This window comes from Tachypleus tridentatus, chromosome 12, assembly GCF_004210375.1.
Source record: "Tachypleus tridentatus isolate NWPU-2018 chromosome 12, ASM421037v1, whole genome shotgun sequence".
Classification (NCBI taxonomy): domain Eukaryota; kingdom Metazoa; phylum Arthropoda; class Merostomata; order Xiphosura; family Limulidae; genus Tachypleus; species Tachypleus tridentatus.
The window spans coordinates 99805534-99828508 of NC_134836.1; the positions used below are offsets into that span (position 1 = coordinate 99805534).

Consider the following 22975-nt stretch of genomic DNA (forward strand, 5'->3'; position numbering starts at 1 on the left):
TTTTCTGACACAATATACCACCACCCACTAGTACAGCGGTATGTCTTCGGATTTACAACGCTTAAATCAGGGGTTCGATTCTCCCCAGTTGGTTTAGCTGATAGCCCGATATGGCTTTTCTGTAAGAAAACATGCACACACACGCAATATATTGTAACTTTTATGGTACTGCAGGTGACTCAACACGATGACAATTTCTTTATGTTTCACAGCTGAAACATTCCATTATTTCACATTTAGTGGTTAATTACAAATTGTTGTCATGTTGGGATTAACTATTGTTTATCTATTATTCATTGACAATAAAATAATAAGTGTGGTAAACGACCATCCAGATAAGGTCCTGCGACGGTACAGGAAAACATAAAAGCTAATTTATAGTTTCTGTGTAAAAATTGTATTGCTGATTACCTCCGTAATGTGTGACTTCTAAATAAAACAGTTAACCAACCACAGTGAAAAGTGTTGAGTATAAGAAAAATCCACCCAAACGATTCTTGGTAGCTCATTGCTTAGTATGACAGCTTCTAACGCTAAAAATCTGGGCTCCATCCTTGCAATTAACACAGTACAGATAGTTCACTTTGACGCTTTCTTCTAAAACAAGTCAAGAAGAACTTACAAAAATGACAACAGTTATGAGGTGTTAATCTACATTTCATGATTTTGTATCACTTTTATTTGTAGCCATAAAAGTACGATTGTTTAACACAGTATTTCAATAAGTTGAGCTCCAGTGTTGTTTGTTTTTGAATTTTGCGCAAAGCTACACGAGGGTTATCTGCTTTAGCCGTCCCTAATTTAGCAATGTAAGACTAGAGAGAAGTCATTACCACCCACTGCCGACTATTGGGCCACTCTTTTACCAACGAATAGTGGAATTGACTGTACATTATAACGCCCCACGGGTAAAAGGCCTAGCATGTTTGGTGTGACGGGGATTCGAACCCGTGACCCTCAGATTACCAGTCAGGGCCGTCGTCAAAGCGAGTTTACCAATAATTTCTATTATGTGCATTGTGCATTACACACATGCTAGTAAAATATGACCAAATTTTCGTGGTCGTAGATAAAATGTAAAATGTGACCAAATTCTCGTGGTTGTGAATAAAATGTAAAAACACTAACTAGAACATTGTTTGATTATTAATGTCGTTATTTCTTAAGTTAAAATGACGTAAATTATTAATTTTAAATATAACTGTTTTAAGTACTTTTGAAATTTGAAACTTGAGAGAAAGTATTTTTAATTATTTTTATATAATTTTTAAGTTATCGTGAAAAATATCATCGTCTTTTTAGTACCCTCTAGCGGCTCAGCGCTAAATCTGAAGGCTCAGAATACTAAAACAGGATTTACCAGTAATGGGCTCATAACTTACTGCGTATATTTTTGCTTATTAAAACAAACGAAATAAACTTTTTGAAACTTTATTGTTCTAATACTTGTAAAAACTGTAATTTCCGTACAACGTAATTTTAACCTAATAAATCGTAAATAATCAGCAAATTCAAAAGGCGTTTGTTTATTGTTCAGCATTTTGAAATTATTTCACATATTTGTATATCTATATTTACATTCCCGTTTAGAAAACAGTGGAAACGAATGTACATTATTTCAAGCTTTACTTCGTATTTATAATGTTGCTACGTATGACCTCCCATAATGTAACCCAAATCTGTACCATGAACAGCTTAAAACTAAGATTTCAATCTTTGGTGGTCATTAAGCTTCGGTTATAAGAACAATAAAACTTAAAGTCTTGTATCGAGGTCCGCCAGACCGAGTTCTTCAGCTTTCAGCAAAATAACATTTAACAGAAATAGGTTTGTATGTATCTTACCATTGGTAATTCGTATTCTTTACTTACGCTGCGGACTGAAACAGGATGTTCACATTGAAGCTATAACAATCCGATCAAGAAGTAGTCCATTCATAGAACGATTTTTTTTTCTTATCAACATGAATAATCCGGGTGTCTGCACGCGTGCGCATGTGAATATTAGAATTTTTTCCTTTATTGGCTCGAGCATCAAAGCACGCTTTGCGACAACTTGTGCTCAGTATTATAAGAGTAACGTATATCAGACAAAATCCCATCTCAGAAATTCTAACCACGTGAGTAGACACGAAAGGATGTGATTTTAAGTGTGTGTAGAGACAGTTCTCATTTTTGTCTAGCAGGCGTGCATGTTGATGTAAATGTATTCTTTATTTTCGAGAGTGTGATGCTGGTTTTGTTCCCTATACTTTGGGTGGATTTTCATTAGATCTTACAGGTATTGTAACAGCAACGCGGCCTGGCTTCTTTGCTACTGACTGTATACACCAAACCCAGTGCCTCTTATAGGCGTAACTCGTTCTTATCAAGCAGTCAACAGACAGAGAAAGGCCGTTAATTCAGCCCCAGGACCCCCGGGGAACGTTAGGCTTTCAGAAGAGTTGATCCTCCAACGGAGACGATGACTCCGACACGAGCTCTGTCTTTTGTGTTGATATTCGATTGTGACTTATCGTACATCCGGAGCGCGTAGAAAGCATTCATGTATACCACTAGGGGCCTCATTGAACTGGTAAGCGCCGAGGCACACGAGTCGGCAGTGCTCGCGTGGATTGGAGGACGTGATACATGCACGACCAACGGTGAAAGTGGCTTACATGCGTAACGGTGAAGAAGCCCAGCGAATTTCAATGGTTTCACGCGCCGACACTCGCCGGAGCGCCACGAGCTCCCGCACCTTGTGGGTTGCTGCTGGTGATCTAATGCCGTCTCAGTTTCAGAGCTCCCCTACGAGAAATGGTCATCTAAACCAGAAACTGAAAGAGTCTGTCCTATTTAAAGTGTGGGTATACGTTGAAGTGCGCACGTTTGTTGGAGATCTGACATTACAAGTTTTTACTGAGGCGCCATTTCAGTGATTTGATGCCCAGCAACTGTCTGTATCAGCACTTTCTGACCGGACGCTAAAAGTGGTGGGTGTCCAGTAATTGAGTAACGTTACTTACACGGTTGATTCCTTCCAAATGACGTGCGGTGGTTTAATACAAACGGTAGGCAGTTTGAACTTATATGTATTAGGTTGAGGAATAATTCGTGGGCGTTTTTAAATAATTTCATTCAAGCATTACATGCAAGACTATACAATACTTCAATGCATGAACACATTACACCCAAAACATTTATTATGATACTTTATTTCATGTAATACCTAGGTATATAGTATGCATTGTTTAAAACGAAATTGCAAGAAATTAAATGCGAAAAGCAGATGGTGTCGAAAATGCTCGATTTTGTCCACTTGACATTCCATTTAATGAGCTGAAAATGAAAGCAAAAATTAAAGACATATGAAAATCAAACACACCATCCATTAGAGCAAAAATTTATCTACCAAATGACATGAAATATTTTGCGAAAGCGTTTCATTTATGAATATATTTTTTTAACTTGAAAAAACGCTCACGAATTATTCCTCAACCCAATATGTTTTTGCCAGTGATAAGGAAGCCTTCAATATGCATTTTACCATAAAAATCAGTACTTAATTTAAAATAAGCAATATAATCTGTTATTAGACTCATTTAAGCTAGTTTTTTATTGCTGTATTCAGACTATGACATAACCACTTCATCTTAAAGTCAGATCCAATTTGAACATTGTTAAGAACTCGTTACTAAATGTCCCTCGCTAATACAGTCGTAAGTTTACTGATTTACAACGCTAAAATTAGGGGTTCGATTCCCATTACTGAACACAGCAGTTAGCCTGATGTGGCTTTACTATTAGAAAAACACACAAACACACACGTTACTAAATATCCCTCGCTAATACAGCGGTAGGTCTACGGATTTACAAGGCTAAAATCAGTGGTTCGATTTCCATCTTTAAACAAAGCAGTTAGCCTGATGTGGCTTTGCTATAAGAAAAACACACACATTGCTCAATATGATAATATAGTGACACAAACAATAACTTTCATACGTCTCATTTGCAACGGATGGAGGTCGGTTTTCATGACGTGGATCAATATTAATGATTCAGTAAAATCACGTGATAATGTTAATTATGTGTTCGAGGAAAAAATATTTTGTTTTATCGTCTTTACTAAGGTCGACTTTATTTTTATTCTAGGTGAAAGCGTATCAAATGAGAACGTGCTATTGAACACAGCCTTCGCAGGGATTCGTTATTAAAGTTAACAGTGGCAGTAACTTATTGTCAAAGTTACCAGTGATAGAAACTTGTTACGAAAGTTAGTAATGGTAGGAAATTATTATCAAAGTCAGCAGTGATAGCAACTTGTTATTGTTTGTCATAAACTTGTGATTAAATTTAGGAGTCACATTATTTGCTATCAAAGTTAGTAATGGTAGGAATTTGTTATCAAAGCTGGCAGTGGCAGAAGTTGTCATCAAAATTATTAGTGGTAGAAAATTGTTGTCAAAGTTAGAAGTGGCAAGAATTGCTAAGTTACTAATGGTAGGAACTTACAGCACTGGCAAAATGTGTGTGTGTTTATATAGTGATGAAAAAGTCACGTTCATTCTGTCTTAACAGCTGTTCAAAGTGTGTTATGTTGACATATTGACACAATGTCACAAACAGGAACACTTCCAAACGTTCTTACAAGGGTAATACATCTCATCCAACAATTATAACAGAAGAAAAGGAAAAAAACAGTTCAACAAACAGAGACATGACTATTTTTAAAAATCATAGTAAGGTAAGAACTAACAAGAATCATGGTGATACACAGTTTTTACATTACCATGTATATCATATGACTAAATATGGTACATTCTATTATGTGCTCATAATACAAATGTTTCGCATAATTTGTTGCTGTTTTTGTAAGAGGTTGTTTTTTGTCTTTTTTTTATATTTTTCAGATTTGACTCTTTCTTCCACTGTAGGTGAGGCACCGTTGCCGGCCATGTGCTTCTGGACCCAGCCTTCATTTCGTGTTAACTGTTGTGTAGCGGATCATCTAAATCAATCCTTCCGATATCCACACAAAACTGAACAAGTTCATATCCCTTTATTTGTGGGGTCAGTTGTTAGAGTGATCTCCCACTGGTCAGGTAGGAAAACAAAAAATAAATCATTCCGACACTTAGGTTCCTCAGACCCGCTGGACAGCCTGCCATACTTTCACCCTGCGCCAGACGAACGCTTCACCCGCCACCCTGACCCACCTACCGCACCGCCCCCGACAGGCATCGGGCGAGATGTCCTACTTCTTCCGCTTTCACGACCTGATCGGGGGCCTTCATGTGCCTATCGACGATGGCGTGGACAAACTCAACCGGAAGTACACACTGCTCATCTTCCTGTTTCTCGTGCTACCGATTTTCACGAAGCAGTATCTTGGAGAACCCATCGAGTGTTTCACCCCAACTTACTTCACAGACGCCCAGGCCCGTTACATCAACAGCTATTGCTGGACAGCGTCCACCTACTACTTGGTGGCCATAGATAATGAAGACGATACCATTGAACCGCCAGAACAGCCCCCAGAAATCAGAGTTAGCCCTGAGGAAATTGACTACGGCGAATTTGACATGTTCACCGTGCAGAGAGACAAGTTACGTCGAGTTCACGTAAGCTACTATCAGTGGACCCCTTTGATTTTAATGCTCCAAGGTGTTTGTTTTCATCTGCCCTTTATCATGTGGGGGGCCTGTGCACATAACGCAGGAGTAAAGCTCCGTCGCCTCTTGAAGAGAGCCTCTGATATTGCCGCCCTTCCACCTGGATGTCAGCAGCGAGAAGCACTGCTGACAGAATTTGTCGACCAATTCCACACTATCGTCACCGGAAATGCTGGCTATTGTACAGACCCTTCCTGTCGCTTACCCGTAATAGGCTGCCGCTGTGTAACGGGACCGAGTCGGTACCTGTCCTTGCTGTACATTTTAGTGAAGTTCTTCTATTTAATCAACGTAGGCGTGCAGTTTTTGCTTCTCAGCGCCTTTATGGGAAAAGGCTACCTTCGACACGGAATAGAAATCTTACGACGCCTGACAGCGAATGGAGACTGGTGGAACTCCCCACGATTTCCCCTGCAAACTCTGTGCCAAGTCCGTGCCGCTTTGCAGGGAGCTTTTCGAACATACATATGTAGGTGTGTTTTGCCCATCAATGTTTTTAACGAAAAAATATATTCTGTAATTTGGTTTTACCTAGCCATACTCCTCCCCGTAAATGGGTTTAGTCTAATTATATGGATTTGGCGAAATATTCCTTGTAACCGACTTGCCTTCATCAGACTTTGTTTGTGGAGGACAAGACTTGTCAACATGAGTGAAGTTTCCCGGTCAGCTCGGAAGATCTCCACTAATTATCTCGGCTGGGACGGCGTTTTCATACTGCGGCTGATCGAAAACAACCATGGTAGCGCCATGGCCACAGCCATCATAGGCAAACTCTGGGAGTTGTACTCCAGTCAAATGAAGGCACAAGAAGAGGGAAACAGTGACGTGGAAATGGCACCGTTACCTACAACTATGCCTTCTGTGGCGCCATCTACTTCCTGGCACTCTTGTCACGCCGGAGCTTGCCATCTTAGTCATTTTAGTCATCAAACATTACCGTCTACGAAACGCCAGACCCCGAACAGTTACTGGGGTAAATGTTCTTAACAAAGCTATGCAGTTTAGATAGGCTGGTTTTGATTGAGTTTAGATTACGTTAGTTTTAGGAGATGTATTTAAAAAGGTAGTCGAGTAAGAAAAGGGTATCTATTTAGTTTCGAAACTCTTGTGTATCCTGGTCAGAAATGTGTCAAATTTAGATCGTGTAACTCATAAGGAACCACGAGAAAATTCATCTAAGACATGAATTTAATTTGTTTATATTAGTTCTTCTCTAAGTTTCACTTTGTGAACAAGAAGAAGTAGTTATTATTCCAAACTAACTGAAGTTAATTATTCAATCGAAACGTAAAAATAACAATAAAACGCTAACGTAGGACTGTTAGTTATTTAATAGTAGAGTCTAGTATGAGTTAAGAATGAAAAGAAACCATCCTAAATATTTTAAATGTGCTAAAAGATATTTCTATTCAATATCGATTGTACATATTTGAGAATCCAGTTTAGTTTAATAACTACAAGTTAGGGTCACCTATTCAGAGCTAGTGTGCTTAGATAACACTTTGTTGGCATAAAGAAACAACCATTTCCACAATACGTTCTAATTCTCTTTGTCTCCTACTTCAATCTGTCTCGGTTGTTTTGTTGAAATAAATATAGTGACATCGAACAGGATAAAGTCAAAATAAATACCGGATTAAATTTAAGTCCAATTAGTTTTTTTCATTGGGAATTTAGTATGCACGTGGCTGAGAAGTGATACTTATAGCAGGAAAACAATACCACACTCCAAGTGGGTTTCTCGATATCGTGGGATACCTCACTTTCTCAAATACAGTCTAGCATTTTGTGATCCAGCACAAGATTTAACCACAACTGTAATTTACGCCATTTTGAATTATACGTACATCATTGCTGTTTAATTAATGACGAACTAGTCTTATTGATCAATTTAGAGAAATAATTTTAACTTTTATTTGGTATTCCGTTTCGCCCAATCGTCTTTCCAGTAAATATTTTTGGTTGCATACACAGTTTTCTACATCGCTTTTGTTTTAGGCCCAACAAAAATAAAAAAGCTTTGATAGGATTTCGGTTTATCGTAATTTTTTTGCGTCTGCAAAAGTGTAAACAGACAGACACCTTTTATTACAAAAGCTGTAGATTTGACTAAAACTAATTACACCAAGGTTTCCAAATTTACTGTTCGTAATGCATTGTGTATCCAAATACAAGAATGACAGAATCTTTTACAGGACCGCATTAGAATAGTTCTACCTTCGTCTCTTGATTATTCACAGCTTTTCTTAATCAACGCTTTAGACCCGATTTAGTATTCAGCAGTTACTCCAATACGTCGTCTCCAACATTAAACATAATGAAGAATTGTGCGTATGAAATTATTAAATAGCAAATCTTTTTAAATTTGTACCTCTTAGACTTTTTTTAAATGCATGAAGTCAAACTTTGGAGCACTTGAAGTATGATATTATGGACAAAATTAGTACATCAGCTTCGGTATTGAAATTCAATGAAATGAAACTCGTCATTGGTTACGACAGTACTGAGTTCATAATAATTTGACATATGATTATTTCGCTCATTTCTTCCACAAAAATATTAACAAATTAAGTAATTTTTGTTCAGAATTAATTCACGTATCACTCAAAAGTGGATATTAACGTATTATTCGACTTTTGAGATTCTAATGAACATTTATAAAAGCATTTGCCTCACCTTATAACCTGAAACTTTTGCAAATTAATATTTGATTCATCTTCTACTGCATATGCTCTTATATAAGTTTTATAAAATCCTGTTTTTACCACTCCAGTCTCATAATATAGTTTACAACAATTTTTATTTAGTAAACAAAAAAAGGTGGAAGGTTTCAGTTGATCGTGAAGTAGTTGTTTACAGAAACGTTAAAGTATTGTCTGGAAATGTTATACTATCTGAACAGTGACGTAGAATTTCAAAATACAATAGTAGCAAAGATATTACTATAATATTTGCCTCACTTCTTGTTGACTTGGATTCGCATCAGAATTTAAATCTTACAAAAAATTTTTTTATAACCGTATAGATACTTTCCTAAAGATTTCAACCTAACTAGATGAAAACCTTTAAATAATTTAAAGGTTACGTTAAGCTAATGACAAGATAGCTTTAATTTGTCAGTAGTTGGTTAACAAGTTAATTTTGTTTTCCACATCAACTTAATTTGACAGTATCTGAGTACCATGTCAGTTTTGTAACTTGTCGGTATTCTAACTAGCAAGTTAGTTTTTGTTTCCCACATCAACTTAATTTGACAGTATCTGAATACCATGTTAGATTTGTAAGTTGTCGGTATTCTAACTATCAAGTTAGTTTTGTTTCCCACATCAACTTAATTTGAGAGTATCTGAATACCACGTTAGTTTTGTAAGTTGTCGGTATTCTAACTATCAAGTTAGTTTTGTTTCCCACATCAACTTAATTTGAGAGTATCTGATTACCATGTCAGTTTTGTAAGTTGTCGGTATCCTAACTATCAAGTTAGTTTTGTTTCCCACATCAACTTAATTTGACAGTATCTGATTACCATGTTAGTTTTGTAAGTTGTCGGTATTCTAACTATCAAGTTAGTTTTGTTTCCCACATCAACTTAATTTGAGAGTATCTGATTACCATGTCAGTTTTGTAAGTTGTCGGTATCCTAACTATCAAGTTAGTTTTGTTTCCCACATCAACTTAATTTGACAGTATCTGATTACCATGTTAGTTTTGTAAATTGTCGGTATTCTAACTATCAAGTTAATATTGTTTCCCATATTGTTTAAGTATTTTATCGCCTAATCGCCAAGCGTATTTAAATTTTCAGATTAAATTTAATTGTATTATAATGCGATTTTCATATTTAATTTAAACTCCGGGTTAATATCAGTTGTTGAAATCTGCCTGTCGAGCTGGTAGAACTCCTTAGGTCAAATTTTCCACTTTCGCGATCTGACTTCACTTTCAGATCATTTAATAGGTTTTTACCTGATTATGAACTTTCTAAGCTATTTTAGGGTGAGTTTACTGTTAACTTTCTGTGACAGGATTTATTTCCTATATTTGTTGGAAAAAAAACTTTAAGGTATTACACTGTATAGTATATAAAATAAATAATATTAATACTTTGATTATAAAAAGTAATTTTAAAACTGATTTTTATGCGTGTGTCCAAGCTCGTATTTTAAAACAAAATTAAACACAACTTAAACAGCTGATAATTTTTCCATACATTTAGTTTGTTTTGCTTTAGAGAGTTACATGATGACCTTGGATTATTCTCAAATTAAACTGTTTAAGAGGCGTGTGTTTACTGCGTTTGAAGACGTCTTCCAATATTGCAAGTTGAATTTATAGCCACAATTTTTTATCTTCCAAGAAAAGAGAAAATTCTGTGGTTTATTCGACATTTAAGAGCCCAATCCATAGTTGTAAATGCATTTGTTCACCTTGTAGCTTGAAAAGTTTTACAAAGTCACATTTACCTTATCTCCCAGACGGGAAACTTCTGTAAATTAATACCTGCTTTTCCTTCTAGTCCAGTCACATCTACAGAAGCCAATACTTTCTTCTCTTAATAGTCCGTATACTTTCACTAACTAATATTTGCTAATCAGCTTCGAGCCGTACACTTCTACAAAATAATACTTAAGTAACCTTTTAGCCGTACACTTCTACAATATTATATTCACCTCAATTTCTAATCTGAACACTTTTACAAATTAACATTTGCTCTACCTTTTAGCTTAAGCACTTCTATAAAGTAATATTTTCCTCATGTTAAGTCAAACCACAATACATATAATTTTAAATATACCAGAAATGACGTGTTCAGTTTCACATCGGTTTGGGCAGACGTAACTGATATTACCGAGGTATATGAACAGTGTCTTGTGTTTTAATTTTAATCAGTAAAATATTTGTCAGTTTCTGTACAATTTTGTATTACAAAAGTAGAATAAGTTTAATCAAGGGTTTAAAATTTTGTATCCATTTGGAAACCAAAAGTTCGTTTATTAAGCACGAAGTTAAACTATTCTTTAGTTTTAGCGCAAAGCCAAACGAAGGGATAATCGTGCCTGCTGCCAAATTCAGAATTATAGCACTACAAGCTCTCAGATTTTCGTCTCAGCTATCAGAAGACATGAAACTGAATTCGCGATACTGATAAATAAATTCAAGTGTTACCTGTTACCGTTAGGCTTAATGTCAAGATTTTCGTTTGGTGTGTATTTGTGTGTGTTTTTCTTATAGCAAAGCCACATCGGGTTATCTGCTCAGCCCACCGAGGGGAATCTTTTCGTTTGGTAATAATAATATTCTTATTTTCAGAATCGCGATTTAATACCCGAAGGACCAAATCTGTGATGGTAAAAAACAATATAAGCTAAATGGTAAATATATCAGGATAGAATAGGATTGTTTTTTGTTTACGCGCAAGCAACTTGATTAATTTGATTAATTAATGTATTACCAAAGCAATTTAATCAACATGATTACATAAAGTCTCGGTAGGTTCAGCAGATAACCCGATATGGCTTTGCTGTAAGAAAAACACACACATACAGTCTCAAAGGCTCTTTATTTCTAATCTGTCTAAAATGCACTGGATTCTCCTTAATCTAACTTATAAAAGTGTTACAATTTTCATGTGCTCACTATTTTAATCATATGTGGAATAAAAACATGAATCCGTTAGCCCTAAATTTTTACTTAGATCATCAACCAATTGATTTTACTTGCAATGTTGGTGCCCTCTGTCCTGCATTCGTTAATCTATTCAGCGCAAGACATTCCCATTGAAAAAAAGGTTTACGGTTGATAGGATTAATTCCCTTTAAGGGAATATTAAATATTTTCTGTGGCTCTCTTCTAGAACTTCTTTGTCATATAATACACCAAACGAATTTGAAGACAGACTTGTCTGTCGGATCCACGCTCCATTCAGTTGAATATAATGTTTCACCTTATTGGTAATAATAACTCACCATACCAGCTCGCAGTGGAATCACTGGGCAGTAAATTTAGTTTCCTGTTTTCAGACAACAGCTTTGCAAGAGTTCATCAAACCATCAATTTTAGTTTTTAAGCTATATCACAGGTTTAGCTTTAGAAGGAGAGAGTGCATGACGGTCGATACAAAATTACTGTCTATTTTATGCCTCATGCATCTGCGAGAAATGTTGTAAAACATGTAAAGAAGTATCAGTAATCAGGTCTTATAGATTTTAATAGGACTTTTAAGCTTCCGACCCGATTGTTGGCTATAATAACATATTCAAATACACACTGTAACGTACGATTAAACCGTGAGCAGAGAATGTAAGCGTCTCATCGTGTGATTACCATAAGCTTAAATAAAACTGGTTATTTAGGATTCTGAACTTAGGGAACCACTTAAGGCACTAGCCCTGAAACAATAAATATTGTATATGATCAATACAGATAAAAAAAAGTGCCAAAAGATGAAATATGGGATTATCTGTATTTCTAGCATTCAAAATTTGAATAGAAATATTATATAGTTTTGTACTATCCCAACACATACACACACAATATAGAATTTAAATATGCCTTGATGCAGTTTCACCGAGCTGGAACAGAGTGAACTCGTTGATCTGTGAAGTTTCGCTTCCGCTTTTATTAATATACGATTTTTAAGGCTTCTTTCTCTTATTTTGTTCTGTCGAAAACTATCAATAATACTATCTTAGTTAAAACGGTTGTGTGGCTTAGTATTTTTTAATAACTGCAAACTGACTCTTTATTACAATACACAAACAATGTTACGATCTATGACGGCTGTAATAATATTCCTCAACACATCCTAATTTAACACTGAAATAACAAATGTTACCTTTACAATCTGATAGCCATTAATTTTGATTTCTTATAATAAATTAGATAATCGCTTGCTCGTAGCTGTGTTTCTAATAGCATAGAAAAAGATTTTTTTTATTTTACCAATATTATATTTTCTATGAAGTACAAAGATAAATACATTTTATAATAGATCAAAAAATAAAACAATCTGAGGTTAAAGTTTTTCATGAAAGATACAAATAGTTGTCGCACTATTCAAATATTAACCTTTGCGAAAAAATTGACAATGTTTTTTTTTAAACATAATTTGTAAATCTCCTCCCTTCAGGTTAACTATTTTAAAGTCATTACACGATTGGTAAATTTTGCTTTGTTTTTATATCTAGGGTTTCATTTTTTTCCAATGTAATTAGGCTACAACACCTTTACCTAAAACGAGATAAATTTGGCTTCCTAAATCAAATATTTCTTCGTTTCTCCAGTTTTAAACGGAATATTGGAACACGTCAGCAGTTGTATTTGTTTTGAACTTAACACCAAGTGTAAAATGATGTTGCAATGAAATGTAAACATCAGAAGTTTTATCTTTCATGTTCACAGTAATAATTCTTTTCCAGCTGATATTCTATATTTGACGAATCATAACGCTATTACAGACCAATACGGACTGTTTTAGCTTAATAATTTGCGAACAGTTTGTAGCAATAAACTATTTACAAATTCTAGCTTTTCTTAAATGCGTGTTAATCAACATTATGATTTTAAATTGCATTGTTTCGAAACGCAAGCTGAAGCAGTCTAGTAATCAGGCCTCGCCTACATATATAAATAAACACATCATGCATTATGAACTGTAATACATAAATTTCGAAACATATAAATCATAAAATGCGTGAAAAAAGACGATAAATTGTGATTTAAATAATTATGAAAGATATAATGATTTTCTAATGCAATTGATATTAACAGCTATGAATGGCCTTATAAATATTTGCAATAAAAATAAGGATCTTAATTTGGTTCTATGTCCATCTTAACAAGTGTTAATATATGGTATCAACTGTCTTAACAAGTGTTAATATGTGATATCAACTGTCTTAACAAGTGTTAATATATGGTATCAACTGTCTTAACAAGTGTTAATATGTGATATCAACTGTCTTAACAAGTGTTAATATATGGTAGCAACTGTCTTAACAAGTGTTAATATGTGGTATCAACTGTCTTAACAAGTGTTAATATGTGGTATCAACTGTCTTATTTTCGTAGAAAAGGATCAGATACTTTAATCTCTTAAAGTAACTAACAATCGTGATCTAAGCCTATTCCTTCCGTTTGATTCACTTCTTGAGGGTTCGCATGCTAGTTTTAACACTATCTAGTAGAAAGAAAGTGCTATCTTTTAGACATTTCCATTTTTTTTCCGGACGCACCCTCCCGTTTAAAGATCAGCCAAAGCTCATCCGTGAAATAAAAACTTACCTTCTTCCTATCTGTACTCAAAGCACTAAGTTTTTTTCAACGCGCTGAGAGTCTGGCTAATGGTACAGAACATTTTGCTGTGACGAATACAACGGAAATTATGGGAAATCGGATGCAATAAGCAATGGATAGCGATTTACCACACCACACGTGCGTATCAGATTATCACTAACTCATTTTTTTCACTTCGTGATAAACCTGCGCACTATAAAAAAAACTGGTACGACAAAAGAATAAAAATTACGATACCCTTACGGTCAAAGTAGTAAAAAACAAAGCCTTATCGTTGGTTTGATAATATATATAATCATCTATTATATTATTTTTCTTTTTTTCTTAGAATTCTTAAAATATAACATGATGATTCGTCATCCTTATATTTTCATCATGCTAATTTATGCTGTAATTGGAATTTCAGTAAACAAATATTTTTGAAAACAAGGACATTCTGTTTTAGCTTTTTCAGTTTCACATTTTCTTTACTAGTCCGCACTCTTGAAACGAAAATTACCATATATATAGTCATTTAACAACACACACATTGAAATTTCAATATGAAATATAAAATGGAGAACAATACAATCAAAGTAAAATGTGTTTAATCTTAAAGTGTTATATGTATATACCTAAAAATTATGAATAAATAACATCCAGCCCCAAGTTTACATTAGGAGGTTGAAATAAGCTTTTACTTAACTATTCTTTCGAAGTCCAAACAAAATGTTGACATAATATAAGCTTATTAATAAAAATACTACTACTACTACGAATACTTTACTCTACGTGTATTATCTTTGTTTGATATTTCAAGCTTTATTCACGGGCTCCAACCGAAAGTCCTTGCAGAATGAAACATAATGAAATCTTACACATAATATCACCAAAAATGACACAAGACTCCCTAATCACAGGAAATAGTGTTGGTTTAAGAGTCTATTACTCCAAGTACTTTGAGTATCTATTACAAACCACTTTACGTTAGCAGTAGTCTAATTCTCAGTAATTCCATGTACAAATACAACTAGTTTCAGCTTAATATTTATATAATTTTAATTAGTCTTATGCACAATAAAGTTTTCCCTAAGCTAAATAATTATAATTGACAGGTGGGCTATATCTATATGAAAGCTCTCAATGCAAAGTGTCAGGTAAATTTATGGCACGTTCATCGCGTGACTATCAATCATTATCTCTTGAATTTGTTTTAATTCATTTCTTCTCCTTTCCCTTAATGATTTAAAAACATGAAATTCAATACTTATTAATCAAATAAAGCTACTAGATTGAAATTATTATATCTTTTTGTTTCTGGAGGAAGATTAGTTTTGTAAAAGCTTAGAGACGGCTTAAATGAGTAATGAAGAAATCTTTATTATACATAGACAACGTTTAGTCAGATAAGTTTATGTTATCATCAGGTGCACGTAGTTAACAATGCATACATTAATGCATAAATATATATATATATATACAGAATGGAACAAAGAGATCGCATGACCGGAGATTGTTTAACAACTTATTAAAGGTATCTTAATGCCCAGGAATGTTGTTAGAGAAAGTTATGTTTTATTCAATTAATAAAGTTTTTTTTTCAATGGTTTGGTTCTTCGTTTAAAAATACAGTGTTTTGTATAGATATACAGTGAGTTTTTAAGTTGTAATGGTTTCCGGTTTCCTTCCGCGTTTGAACTAACTTAAGGAATAAATGGTAAATTGCAGTGTATTGTTATTTAGTGTGTTAGCGCCAATTTTGTTTCTCAGTTGAGTTTTGAAGTTTTGTTTTTGTGTATAAAACTTTCTACAATAATTAGTGGGCATTTGTTGATGTCAATGAAGGACTGTTTTATGAAGTTTAATTATTCATCTATAAGCCAGTTGAGCAAAGTCAGTAATCTGTGTTTTATGTTTCTTGCTATATATTCTTGTTGTTTTTCTTACATTCATATATGGAATTCGAGGGTAAGTAAAGGTGTGTATGATGGGATTTATCGGTGGATTTTGGTTTTCAACTTCGTGTCACATTTAATAATGTTGAGATTAGGAAAGGACGACTACTTGTTAGCTTCGTATTCAATGACGAGTTGAAAGATTAGGGTAAACTGAGTTTATATATTCAACGAAAGTGTGTACGTTTTCAGTAGAAGTAAAACCAGTAAAAGTGTCGTCGACATATCCGTGCCAGTAGAAAGGGGATAAAGTGTGGATCTGTATAGCTTTTGTTTCGATCTGGGTCATAAATATAAATCTGCGAGAACAAGTGAAACAGAGTTGCTCACACTTAATCCATCATCGTGAAGAAGGTTGCTTTAATGAAAATGAAGTTGGTTTGAGTTGTAGTGAATTCTAAGAGGGAAACACAAATTGTATCGGTGATGAGAATTATCGGATGGAGTTATTACTGTGGAGGTCAAATACAACATTACAATTCACAAAATACAATCTAGCTTTTTTGAGGGGAACATCGGTGAGAAATGACACAATTCTAAAACTAACCATTAAGGAAAATTAAAAAAAGACAAAACTATCTTAATTGGATAGAACAGCCTTACTATGAACTAACATTTCAGGGTTGCCCAAATATCTTTACTAAGCTGTTAAGCAACCTCCGGTCATGGTATCTCTTTCTTCCATACTGTATATATATATTTATTTGTCAATATAAGCCACTTGTACCTGATGATGGAAACGTCATACACTTCTAACAAAGTTCTCTTCATCACCCATTCAACTCTTCTTCAACTTTTACTTTCTAAAAACTGGGCTCCTCGTCACCAAGGTTAGTTTTGTTTGTTTAATAGTTAATCTGCACAAGATATATCTACACCTTATCTACCACAGAGATTGAACCTCACGTTTTAAAGCGATAAGGCCTCGAGCTTACCTCAAACCCAGCAGAGGGCCTTGGTGCAAAAATCAAGCATTAATTGATTAAACAAAAATATGAACGAGGCCTATGAGACGACATGTAATTATAATCTTTGAAAATAGTTATTTAAGATGTAGAACAAGATTAGAAAACATAATGTACAAATGGGTTCACTTGTTATTTGTAAAGTAAGAGAAATGACTTTCGATTAATAACTTGGTAGTTTTCAAGAAAATATTCTAAGTCATTTGTAGGTCTTGAAGATTCACTTTCCTTTGCTTTGTATCTAGTGTCACGTAAAAAGTTAATGATAAAAAATGGTATGTTTCACTTAGCCTGGCTTTAAAAACGAGTCTTAGAATCTAGTGATATGTTTGCTGTAGTTCTAGCATTTTGTTTAGTAAGGAAATGAATGTAACATTATTTTTTCTTTACACTGCCTAAATATAGTTTTATATAGATTCTATACAACAACAAATCAAAATGAAGTATCGAGTAGCCTATGCAGTCTCTCAATATGCATTACTTTCTATTAATCAGGTGACATGTGCAGTCGAACTGAGAATTGTGTCAAGTATGCTCTAGTTAAGTAAAAATACAAAAAAGAGGGAAATTCTCTCTTATAATGTAATGTAAAGTTATTGCTGTCTACGTGAGAAGAAAAAATATTATATTTGTCAGAGTTGCTTTTTTTAAACTTATTGTTATTGTAAGTATTGTTTTCTAAACCACTATACTTGTCTGTCAAGTTTCATGTAATATATGTGTAGAATTATAGATCTGAGTTATTCGGATATTCTTTACTGGGAAGTTATAACTATGGCGTTCCTTTATTGTGTATTTTTGTATTATGTTTCCAAGAGGAATGTTTAAATCGGTGTCCTCTATGTTTCTATCTTACAAGTACATGAAGTTAAAGTGTTCACTAGCTTGTTATGAACGGTTTTTTACTGTATTCTGTGGCCTGCCATGACCAGGTGATTAAGGGACTCGACTCGTAATCTGAGGGTCACGATTTCGAAATCACCTCACACCAAACATGCTCGCCCCTTCAGCCGTGAGGGCGTTATAAGGTTACGATCAATCCTACTATTCGCTGGTTAAAGAGTAAGTAGCCTGAGAGTAGGCGGTGGGTGGTGACAACTCGCTTCCTTCCCTCTAATCTTACACTGCAAAATTAGGGACAACTAGCACAGATAGCCCTCATGTAGCTTTGCGCGATATTTAAAAACATACTGTATTCTGCACAGAACAAACATAGAAATTGTTACTGAATAAAGAAATAACTGTAAAGAACAGTCCCATTTACTATACGTAATCTTAGGTACATAATCAGTTTAAACACTATTCTTAAATACAGTGTAGGTCAAACAGAAGTATAGCGATTTATTATTTTAAGCCTAAACGGCAGGTTATTGTTTATGCTATATGTCAGTTAAACGGCCAAATAAGAGAATATAAGATTCAGACATAGCTAAAACTATTGACCAAAAGAAGGACAAGCATTTAACACCAATAGTTGAATTTACTGTAGCGGTTATAACGTCCACATAGCTAAACGTGCGAGGCTTAATTAGTGGTACAGTGCTGTTCTGTTGGTTAGTAAAGCACGCTATTATTGCAAGTGAACATTAAAATTTGAAATGCATAACCATCAGAAAATTATTTCCTAATATATTATTTTAGTCCAATATCTGTTTTAACCTTTAAAAATATTCAGTGCAGCTCGTTTCAAAATTCAACCAAACGTTATGAACTTTAAGGGTAAAACACTAAATTTTTTCAATTATTTTCTTAACGCCAGTTGTTTCAAATCTTTCATTTAAACATAATGATATAAAATGTACACAGTATGAATTAACAGTGAAGGTGTCAAGTGCACAGTTTAATATCAAAATATAACTGAAAATAATAATTATAGCTCTGTTTTAACAATATTAACCTCATAAATTGTTTAGGATTGCTATTTTCTCATTTTGAATACTTGTTTAATGTACTTTTCAAGAACTATTGAAAAAAAATTGTTCCAAGTTCCTTCTACGCAGCTTCAAGAAGTTTCGCCTCTAAACAGCTCATTTATCGATTTTTTCCACCCATATTATAGTTTTGCACTTGTTAAGAAATTATCATATGTTAATAATATAGCGAATAGTGTATTTCTTTTGTGTAGTTTTTTTCCTTCTGTGTTAGTGGTTTGATCCTCAGAGCTTTTCGTTGTCAACGAATGGTTGGCACGGTTTGATGGTTATGGCACTCGAATCGCCATCTGAGAGTAGTGGGCTGGAATACAGTCCATAAATATTCTCACCCTTTCAGTCGTAAAGACGTTATAATGTGACGGTCAATCCCGTTATTTGCTGGTAAAAAGAATAACCCAAGAGTTGATAGTAGATATCGTTAACTTCTCTCTTACTTCAATATTAGGGATGAATAGTACGAAATTCAAAACCAAACAGACAAAACCGTTGTCACTGTTTCATGAAGTCTCAGTGTATGGTCTAAACAAATAATTATTAATCCAGCCAAGCCAAGCTTTGAAAAAGGTCTAGCTAACGTTCAAATGCGATCCGATAGAGAAACTTATGTGCTATTTAAGTCAAATGAAGAGCGAATAAAATGGTTTGAAAAGTACATTATTGTATTCACAACCAATAGTTCTTGTTAACTTATATGATTTTTTTAGGCTACATAAATATTATTCTATGACAGGACGTCAGGCGGCTACAATAGGCGAAAGAAAATACCCTGATGACTCCAACCAACCCTTACTCAATATCGTTGTTAAGTTTGTCATATTCAAAGAGTGCAAATAAAATAACGCATTATTCATTAAAAATAAACTACATTCATCATATGTCAATTTATCTTGACCACAATATCTTGTTATTGTTTTATAAAAGACTTAGGTTAAGTATTCATGATGAACAAACATAGCTGAAGTGAGGCAGCAGAAAAAGAGTTGTGAAGAAAATATTGAAAGGCTAAACTACAAAGGTTGCTAAGGCAGAGAGAACGTCATTTCGAAAACCTTCCTTATACAAGTCAACATGCCTCCTGTGTAATCTAATAAAATCATGGCAGATGTTTTGATTTGAGAACTCTTGTGAGGGGGAGGCTCAGAAAATATTGTTCTTTTCGCCCCAGTTTTGTTGAGAATCAAGGGTTTTACACAGAAAATTGTAAATTTTGATCATACGTAGCTTCTAACTGACTTATCATTATTGGACTTTTATAGCCCTTTGGAAAGGCAGGAATCTATAAATTCAATGCCCAGAGATTTTGTTGTGGGAAAAATAAACAATCGGCATGCCCTGATGTTTATACGGGTTAAAAAAAACGTTTGTTTGTTTTGGAATTTCGCACAAAGCTACTCGAGGGCTATCTGTTCTAGCCGTCCCTAATTTAGCAGTGTAAGACTAAAGGGAAGGCAGCTAGTCATCACCACCCACCGCCAACTCTTGGGCTACTCTTTTACCAATGAATAGTGGGTTTGACCGTATCATTATAACGCTCCCGCAGCTGAAAGGGCGAGCATGTTTGGCGTGACTGGGATTCGAACCCGTCGCCCTTGGATTGCGAGTCGAGTGCCATGCCGGGCCGAGTGACGTTTTAACTTTCCAAATTAGCTCTGTCCTGCTTTAAAACAGCGGCATCTCGTGAGGGATAAAATAATTCTAACTGATTAAGGAAGTATTAATTGTGTTTGTTTTGTTTTGGAATTTCGCACAAAGCTTCTCGTGGGCTATCTGTTCTAGCCGTCCCTAATTTAGCAGTGTAAGACTAAAGGGAAGGCAGCTAGTCATCATCACCCACCGCCAACTCTTGGGCTACTCTTTCACCAATGAATAGTGGGATTGATCGTAACATTATAACTCCTCCACGGCTGAAAGGGCGAGCATGTTTGGCGCGACGGGGATGCGAACCCGCGACCCTCAGATTAGGAATCGCACGCCTTAACACGCTTGGCCATGCCGGGCCGAATGGGGGTTAAAATTATAACCAGTACGATTGAAATGAATTAGTCTATATAACTGCACATTGAACATGTTTTCTCTTTAATTAGACATCTTAGTTTCTTCTTTTTCAAGTGAATTCAACTTTTATACTTTTCCCAGAGACACATAACTCGAATAAAAAAAATGCGTTTACTGTAATTTTTTATTTAATTTCAGTACAGTGTAACAAGCGGCTAGCAGACAAGTTCTGTTTAGTACGAAGACAAAGATCACACTATAAATGACAAGTTTAGGATAAAGACGTTTTAACTTTTTTCTTATCGTTCCTCTAAATTTGTGTAACTTAGCTCTGCCATACTCGCGAATTGATTTGTTCATAACAGTTTACTCCGTGTTATTCTGTAGCAGTAATAAATTAGTTTTTACATGAAATTCTAAGTAAAATTTACTCACTAAAATGTTATTAGATATATTTGTTATAACTGAATTCCACTTTTCATTAAAATATCTTTCAGATAACCAAAACAAGCAGTGTCGTTTATTTTTAAATATGCTTCATCTTAAAGTAATGAAATTCGTTTGTGTAAGCTAAATGTAGTATACGGATCAGTAAGAACGAACAATCGATTCTTTGTATAAGAAATAGGGAAAAGTTTCCATGTCTTGGGAATTTTCTTTACAACAATAACGTAATAGGGTGCATAATAATGACACCATAGCAGTTATTAGAAGATTTGAATTTACATAAAAATTCCATAAGCCGTCGAAAGCAGAAACTTCAATATTTGACGTAAACTTTTCCAATTCCACATGGAATGTGTGCGTGTTGTTAGTCACGTGACGTTAGTGTATTTTCTACAACTCGTGGTATAAAAATGATAAATTGAAACAATATATTCTTCCAAGAGATCACATTTAGTACGTCGTTGTTTGTTGTTTTTCCTGCCTTTTACAGATGTTGTTTTTTTATATATTAACTTAAGACGTGTTCTTCAGAAGTTACCTGAGCAATGAACGTCACTATCAACGTTTCGGTTTAAAACCTAGAATTGCAAACGTTTCGCAGAAAAATTAGGTAGTATGACCAACAGGAAGCAACTTTCATAATGGACTGTTAAAAAAGTAAACAATATAGGTACTAAATGGTCACTTGATTTTATACTAGTTCTGTACTAAGGGACCACACCAACCAAAAAAAGGATACAGGTGTAATATCCGTGCCCAGTTCCCTCAAATGTCATACTGTACCGTATTAACTATAAGATGTTGTTAGCTTTCAGTTTATCATTCTAAGACCTTTAGCTATTGCATCATTAAAATATTTGTGATTTAGGATTCCAGATTTTCGTATCTAAAACACTGTGTGGGTTAACGTAGAAATGTTTGATGTAATATGTTTGTGTTCTAAGTTCAAAATAAATAAATGATTTCTTTTACAAAGCTGACACAATCAGTGTATTTTTCCATATTTCTTGAACAACATTATTGCTTTAAGATGATTAGCGTGGGTAAAAAATATTAATGATAACGTTATTTAGCATATATCTAACTGATGTTATGTTATCTGAAGACTGTTTTCCAAGCACGCATTTAAATTATAAAAATGTTAGTGCTATCCCAAAGTTCCGTGGTGTTATTTAGTGATGTCGAGAAAACCCACCTGTAGAGAAATATATATGCAAAAACGGCTCGTTTGGGTTGAGAAAATATTTTACATAGAAGAGCGAACAACGTTTCGACCTTCTATGTAAAATATTTTCTCAACCCAAACGAGCCGTTTTTGCATATATATTCCGTGGTGTTATTTGTTTCTGAAAATTGGGAATTGGCAGGACTCAAACGAGTGATTGCCTGGTGGATACTATAACCACTTTAAGGTCAACTTCTTGAAAGCTGTCAGTCTAACCCTTCACTTTATCGTGTACCAGAAACATAACTTCACCACATGGCTGAGTATGTCGACCGGCTAGTGAAAAAAAGAATTAATATCCTTCCATGTTTGGTTGGTAACCTGGAGTTTATTTATTGAAAGATGAATGTGACAAACACACAAACAAATGGTTACTGGTGGATTATGAATGATGACAAACGTCATTCTGTATGTTTGAAAGAGAAGCGGAACAGAAACATTTTAAAACACATTTAATCAGTAATTAAATTAGAAGCCTATCAAATACATGAAATAAACGGACTATAACAATAGTTAAAAGATTT

General features: G+C 34.5%; 1 protein-coding gene across 2 annotated transcripts; it reads left to right on the forward strand.

The window, feature by feature from the left end:
• The first annotated feature begins 2589 nt into the window (after positions 1–2589).
• Positions 2590–14214, forward strand: LOC143234144 (innexin unc-9-like). Of its 2 annotated transcripts, none has more exons than XM_076471267.1 (2): positions 2590–3052; positions 4892–14214. In XM_076471267.1, the coding sequence occupies exon 2, from the start codon at positions 5231–5233 to the stop codon at positions 6641–6643; it is 1413 nt and encodes a 470-aa protein (XP_076327382.1). In that variant the 5' UTR covers positions 2590–3052; positions 4892–5230; the 3' UTR covers positions 6644–14214. The 2 variants fall into 2 exon arrangements, with proteins under 2 accessions (XP_076327382.1, XP_076327381.1); XM_076471266.1 differs by having other exon boundaries at positions 4916–14214.
• Positions 14215–22975: the final 8761 nt, after the last annotated feature.